The sequence below is a fragment of the Saccostrea cucullata genome, unplaced genomic scaffold (assembly GCF_032062105.1).
Source record: "Saccostrea cucullata isolate Sc308-1 unplaced genomic scaffold, CSIRO_AGI_Scuc_v1 ctg1410, whole genome shotgun sequence".
NCBI classification, from domain to species: Eukaryota; Metazoa; Mollusca; class Bivalvia; order Ostreida; family Ostreidae; genus Saccostrea; species Saccostrea cuccullata.
The window spans coordinates 43,097-50,634 of record NW_026939285.1 but is presented as its reverse complement, the minus strand read 5'-3'; the positions used below and the strand labels follow the sequence as shown (position 1 = coordinate 50,634).

The 7,538-nt window shown below is 31.4% G+C and overlaps 1 protein-coding gene across 1 annotated transcript; it reads left to right on the top strand.

The window, feature by feature from the left end:
- Positions 1 to 1,342: 1,342 nt before the first annotated feature.
- Positions 1,343 to 7,299, top strand: LOC134252724 (uncharacterized). Its single transcript, XM_062735230.1, has 3 exons — positions 1,343 to 1,403; positions 4,346 to 4,612; positions 6,521 to 7,299. Exons 2-3 carry the CDS (start codon positions 4,358 to 4,360, stop codon positions 6,845 to 6,847), a joined length of 582 nt encoding a protein of 193 aa, XP_062591214.1. The 5' UTR covers positions 1,343 to 1,403; positions 4,346 to 4,357; the 3' UTR covers positions 6,848 to 7,299.
- The last annotated feature ends 239 nt before the right edge of the window (positions 7,300 to 7,538 follow it).

The following is a 7,538-nucleotide window of genomic DNA, read 5'->3' as shown; positions in this document are numbered from 1 at the left end:
ATTCATAATTTTCTCCCCGTGGGGGAGGGTGTGGCCCTTCATTTGAATTAACTTGAATTCCCTTCACCCAAGGATACTTTGTGTCAAGTTTGGTTGAAATTGACCTAGTGGTTCTTGAGAAGAAGATGAAAATGTAAAAAGTTTACAACGACTACGACAACACTGTAAAAAAATAACTAAAGTCACGAAGAAAACTAGTAAATTTACTGTCCATACAATCACTACCTTAAAAGTAGTTTTACTAGATATTGGTATATTTACTAAATAAGATCAGTAAATTTAGAATTGATGTAAGTAACTTTCACTAGGTATCTAAATATCTATACGACCTCCGCTCCACAACTCACTATCTTAACCAGTAAAATGAAAGTTTACTAATCACGACTAATGCTTTACGAGGCACACTAGTTAAATTCACTAGGTTTTTCTTTCAGTGAACGACGACAGACGACGGACAAATTTTGATCAGAATAGCTCACTTGAGCTTTTGGCTCAGATGAGCTAAAAAATGAATAGATAAATAAAGAGATATCGAGATGATTGATATTTAAACTGTCTAGGGAATAAACATTTTAGACATCTTGTGAAAAAATATCAATGACAGGGTCGATATTGACCAATAACGAACTTGGATCTTCCCCTCTTTACACCATTCACCGAGGGTTATCAATTCGTTAAATAAAATTTTATGAACTTATAAACTTTTTATACAAATCTAAAAAATACTATAACAGAAAATAACAATTAAAAATCTTGTTTTGGAAACTTCTCCTATTTCCCCTTTAGAAAGGTTCTTTAAAATATGTTAAAATACAAGTTAAATGAAGGGTAATTTAACCAACACACTGGAAGATCAAAATATGTTTATAAACTATCAACTTTATATTGAACTACTACCCGTTAAGGGATTAGGGGTATCAATATTAGCTTCTCGGACGTATCGAGGAACGTTATGCGACCAATAACTATTTTCTTTTCAGATTAAACGATGACATTTGACAAAATGTGTTTAAAACTCGTTACTTTCAGTCGATAACTCGAATTAAAACCTGTTTCAGTACATTACATGCAGATAAAGAAAAGGTAAGGTATTGATAAGCTCAATCAAAAATTGAATCTTCGTTATTTCCATATCTTACAAAATTATAAGTTTGCTAACACCATTTACAATAAGAGTAAAAAAAATATTAGGTCTGAGAAATTTTAATGTAATATTATATGTACAGGAAAATATTAAGAAAAAAGATTTCTTTAATCACTTGGTTGTCAATTAAGTTGAATATTTCTTCATATATCAGTTGCTACACTAGGCAAGTTGAACCATTTCAAACAAGCACCCAGTTGAACGTGGCGGTGTCCCCCAGATTCTTGCAAGGAGTCAAAATAACGCAGTAGGAATTCAGGTAAGACAGTTCATTCGTTCTTAATTGGTTCCACAACAAATAGTAATATTTGTGTCAATAAAACAATAGCTAATTTTCTCTGAACCATACACGGTGCTCTTGAATGATGTGTTAGTTTTAACTTTAGTTGTTAATGAAGTTTATTTATCGCATACTTGTTCATTTGGACTTCAGAAAAATTACAGAGGAAAATCAATAGTACTTTGATTTGCAAATATCTAATTTGACGCGGGGATCGAAACATTTCGTCATTTACAAAAGAAAACGAGTAGTTTTTTTTCAAATATTAAGTGATGTTGAAATAATTTTTTTTTAGGAACATCTATCGAAAAAGAGACAATTTCAAGAAGACTCTTTCAAATTAAAATTGCCCATGATATATAATCGAAACTTCAATGAGAATTACATAATAAAGAGCTCCTCGCATTGTACTGGGTCTGACAAAGATAATCCAAGGGGGATTAAGGGATAGAAAAGAGTTCAGCTTAAAAATTATTTTTTGTGTAAGTTGGGACACTAAGTGATAAACATTTCCATAATGTATACTCTTAATTTTAAAACGTGTGATAGCTGATGACGTTGGTCTTTAATTTAAAAAGATTTACTGGAAAAAGAATACTTCGATCAGTGAAGAAAAAAAGTAACCGTTTTACCCATTTAAGAATGAAAGAAATGAAAAGCATATAAATCAGATAAATTCAAACGACCTCAAAAATGAATGTAGAACTATTATTTACTAAAGAATAAAAAAGGGATAAATCTTCATATTTCTCTTCCACATTTATTATTCAGAGCATTTATAATTTGAAGAAAGGGATACACTATATAGAATTAATGGATACTTATGGGTCTCCGTTGATTTTAGTTGTGCCTGAAGTTGTTTTCTTACTTCCAAACATAAAATCCATAGTAGATATCTTCGTTGTAAAATTTCCGACAAATATTATCTATTGTAATGAATGCAATCAGAATGTAGGAAATAGTTTAACTTGTAAGGCACTTATAATTAGGCTACAAAATAGAAATCATCAAACTTGCAACAAAGCCTTCTTAATCATTTCTTGTTCTTTATGATTTTAACCTTTAAATTATGATGTGTCTTAATATTAATCAATATTTTGAAAATTTAAAAAACACTTGCATATAAGGACAAAGATAAGATATACACATTATCGGAGAGAAATATTTACTTAACCTTTTGAGTTTTGAGTTGCTTTGGATCTACGCTAAGATTTATTGAGGACTAACTTCTTATTTCACATTGATATCAAATAATTTTTTGAACTTTAAATTACCAAGGAACATTTTAATCGTAAGAGAGAGAGAATATGATAAAAGTCCTTTAAATATGTATATGCATTCCCGTTTATTTTGAACACTAAGGCCACCAGCGGGTATTCGGAATGCTTGGCGTTAAGTTTTCATCCCTGTCTGTTCAAGTGCCATTAGTTGGATTAAAACAACAGTAACTGAGAACTCTTCCCCAGGATAAGGGGGCACTAATTCCGTGTATAACACCACTCTTTCGGAGTTGTGTTTTGCTCTGATTGCACGTTCCCTTCTTTTGTACACAACTTACCCATTTACTAAACAAACCCTGAAATACTTTCATAGCTCTTGAGAACAAAACTCTGGAAAATACTCCAGAAAAACATTTAAGATCTTGATGGGTCTTATACATCAAAGATAATCCACATGAAGTCAACAGTTTGGTCAGCAATGTTACTTCCATCTGTCTCACTGTCAAACATTTCAATTTCACAGTTTCACGCTTTTACTATGCAATACTTGTTTATAAGAAGATTAATGTGAAAAATCATGAAGCATTCTTCTCTTTATTCTGGTATGAAAAAATTGCCGATTTTAATTTATCAAAGATAATCCACCTGATCTTAACAATTTGGACCGTATGTTACTTCCATTTAGTGTCAAACATTTCAATGTTTTGACCCAATTGGTATGTAACACTTGCATGACTATATAAGGAATAGATTTTGATACACCATTTAACAGAATCCTCTTTAATATGCTAGTATTAAAGTGGCCGAATTTAATATATTTTTTTGCATAAAAATGCATAACATATTTTTATCAGAAAATATTCAGCTAATGTAGAAGTACTTTTTTCCGCGTGGTATTAATTTACGCTATGTACGCGCTCACAATTTTTCAGCAGAAATTTGTCCAAGCGTACTTAATATAAATGTAAGGCATATATAGTGACAATCTAGAAAATCCGCGTAATTTTGTACCCGTGGATTAAACAGAAATTGAGATTCCGCAGAAATATGACCCCGTGGAAAAAAGTACGTCTACAGTATTTCTTTTCTAATTTTGTGATCATTTTTTGGTTATCAAAATTGCTTGGGATGGAAAACGTAATATTGAAAAAGGAAAGTAGAATACGAGAACACTAAAATAGAGTTAAAAATGAGTACAGAAGAAATTTACGTCCCAAAAAATTGCAGTAAAGTAATTAAATATGTCTTGTTGGATGCTCCTCTGAAGTTGTAAAAATCAATATGAAAATATAAGTTGGAAATGAAGAATCCTAATAATTTGTGAATGTCTCGTTAATGATAGAGAATTGGTGGTATCCATTTCAAAAAACTTATTTGCATACTCACGCAATCCGTGATCCCCTTGTGACACTTCGAATCGATTCCGACCAATTATCGTGTCTGCTTCAGTATGCATGTTAAAGTACAAGAAAAGACTGATTGCACTTTAACATACATGTATAACACCTGTTTAATGCTTTCTGTTTTTATATGCAATGGTCATTTGATTAATAAGGGATGGCTTATATTATTATAACTTTAATTTCAACATAATTTCTTAAAACAAAATTTTTATCATTCACTTTTCAATAAAATGAATCAATCAACGAAACTGTTTCCAAGATTACAAAAACATTCATATTGTAATACAACTTCTTTCAGTTCAATGTTAAGATGGCTTGGGTTACATTCAACAGCCCTCTTTGGAAAAGAGAAATTGTCCAAGACAAAGTAAAACCCCTTCCTTCGATGAAAAAGAGAAGAAAAATGGAATCAGGATTTATAAACGACGGAATCAACACAAAATTCACTACCAACCGCAGAAAGCCTATCATACCACCCTACAACGCCATGCAGGACCGCTATGCGCAGGCGTACTTCCAGTCTCCATTCGTAAAGGCCATGATGGAGAGGAATTCTCAACTTAAGGTAAGCTACATGTAGTATATTTGTGATATATAATAATATACTAATGATTAATAACTAATCAATACATACTAATAATATATTAGTGAGCTAATATGCAATAGTAAAAATTAAACTTACAGAGTGTAATTTTCTGCCTTTGGATTTAGTTCTGTATATAATTCTAGTTCAGAAACTTTAGGATTTTGTGATTTTCAATCCTTCTCCCCGGTCGCAAAATGTTCAGTTTTCGAAAAGACTCGTGGTTACAATTTTCTAGTTGCGTAGTTTTGCTTATATAACTCGAGTATTGCAATCAAATATTACACAGATGCTCAACTTCCTGAAATGTGTATAATTAGTTAGTTTATTTATCAAATAGTTTGTTTATTTAGTCAGTAGAGGTACACAAAGCTCAGAATCTGAAGTAGAGTACACACGATGACCATTAGGACTAGTGAAAGAAGCAGCTGTGTTTGATAGAATAAGATTATACACAGTAAAACATTGTCGCCAACACTGTCGTCAAGAAATTTGTTAAATGAGTACTTCTCTATTTTTCATTAATTTTTTTTTTAAATATAAAAATTTCCCGATTTTAAAACTGTTCAATATTTTTTCTCTTCAGTTTTCTTCTCTCAGAAAACTAAAAGTAAAGCATGCACTTGCTTATGATACTGGTAAATTTGGAATATGTCAAAAACGATAAGATTTTTTTACTAGTAGTACTGGTTTCCCATTTAAATAAATGGCAGCACATTCAGGGAGCAAATGCGTTGTCAAGGTAGAACACCTGCGTTATAAAAACCCCCAAACGCTAGTGATTGGACATTCATAATTCATTATGACGTTGAGAGTTTGGGAAGTAGAGAACGAGAGAGCAAGTAAACTCCCTTGCAATCATGACTATCTAATCAACCGATTACAGAATTTGTACGGGAAAAACTTGGGTGGACAGGTAGAGGATGCACTAAGGTATTACAAGGTAAATCTCAGTTACATCGTCAATAAGTGATATTCTTTTAACTTGAACTTAGTCAACTTGCATTATCATGGGTAAATGGAACGGAATCTTCTACTAGAATGGAATTCATAAACAGCTAGAATCTTCTACTGAGGTGTACAATAGAAGTCAATGAAACAGACAAATATTTTTGTTGTAACTTAAAATTAGAATAGATGATTGAATCGATTTAAAAAACAAATCCGATTTCAAAATTCATGGTTCTCCATAAATTTCTCAAGGCTGTGGAATGTGTTTTATGAATAAATAAGATTGGTGATTGATTTTATGAATTTGATTTAAAATTTGCTTTTTAAATAAGTAATCTTTTATCCAAGAGAGAATTAATTTTAAATATGTTTGTTACTTGAGTTTGACCGTAGGAGATACGCTATTGAATACTTTAATTTTTGGGGTTGAATTACTTCTTTGCATTAATCAAGTGAATATTTCAAATAGTGTTTTTAAAGTATTTTGTGGAATTAATATTTTTTTTTAATATTTTGCAGAATATCTTTTAAATACTATACTGCTTGATTAATTTTACATAAAAATCAAAGGAAAATTGAATTTTTAAAAATTTAACCATGGATCCATTTAAATTATGTGTTTTCTGTTACTCTGCTGGCATTAATTCCAGTCGTTTGTCGTCATTTAAATTGTTTAATGAAGCTTTTATCTATATGATATACTGAGTGACATTTCTAAATACTGGCTCAGCAGATGAGTTTACAGTCGTATAAATGTAAACGATCATGTGTATTTTGTAACCCTATATGTTTCTAAGAATAGTTCATCAAAATTTAATCCCTGAAGCACTTAGCAACTGTCTCTAAAATCTTCATCCGATTATATATTGATAGTTTTTATTTTTCACTGTTTATTATTCTTTATCTTTAAAAATACATCTTTATATCTTTTTTTTCTAGGAATTGCAACAAAGCCAGGAAAATGCTAGGAACTTAAACAAGTTGAGCCACAGGTATCGCTGTAAACGTACTCCAACAGTGGAGGAAATTCGGGCTAGAGAGCAGACGTTTGTCAATGACGCCATTATTACGGAAAGAAAACGCACAAAATACAAGGACATCATCCCCGTGTACAACGCGTCACATGATCGCCATTGCCTGGGATACTTCAAAAGACCGGATGTGAAACATCTGATTAGCATAACTTGTACACCAACTGGTTCGTTCAGTTTTGACAGTAAATTTAAGAATCCCAGACGACCAAAACTAAGGGCTTCGGTTGCTTAAATGAACTGTGACCTGATAGTATATAATGCAGATCTTACCTTTCTGTGATAAATATTTTGGTTGTGATGTTAGTGTCAAAAATAATATTTCTGTGTACAGGGAAGACTTTCACCCCAGTTTCCTTTTCGTTTTAAATGAGCAAATAAAAACGAGGCAAATTTAAAGAAAACGCTTTGACTTTTAAGGGACTCCGACCCTCAGCCAGGAAGGACAACTCTTTAATTTATAATTTGATTCAAAAAGTCTTTAAATGAAGCTTGAAAATTAAATATTTTCATGCAACAATTTTCATTATATGCCTCTCAATGTGCTTCAAGGTTCTTTGCAAAGCTCTATAAATTACTTCTAATTTCATATCATGTTAATAAACATTGGTATCTAAAATTGCTTTTTCGGGATAAAGATTTCTACTTTTAATTAGACCTTTATTAGAAGTTTAAAGAACCTTGAAGCACATTGAGAGGCATATAATGAAAATTGTTGCTTGAAAAGATTTAATTTTCAAGCTTCATTTAAAGACTTTTTTAATTAAATTATAAATTAAAGAGTTGTCCTTCCTGGCTGAGGGTCGGAATGGACAGTGTTTGGGCAAATTTAAAATGGGACAAAATTGTTTGAAGGTTTAAAAGGACAAAAACAAGATGGGGCAAAAAATAAACCTGTAAACAGTTTTATTAGTAAGTCAATGTAG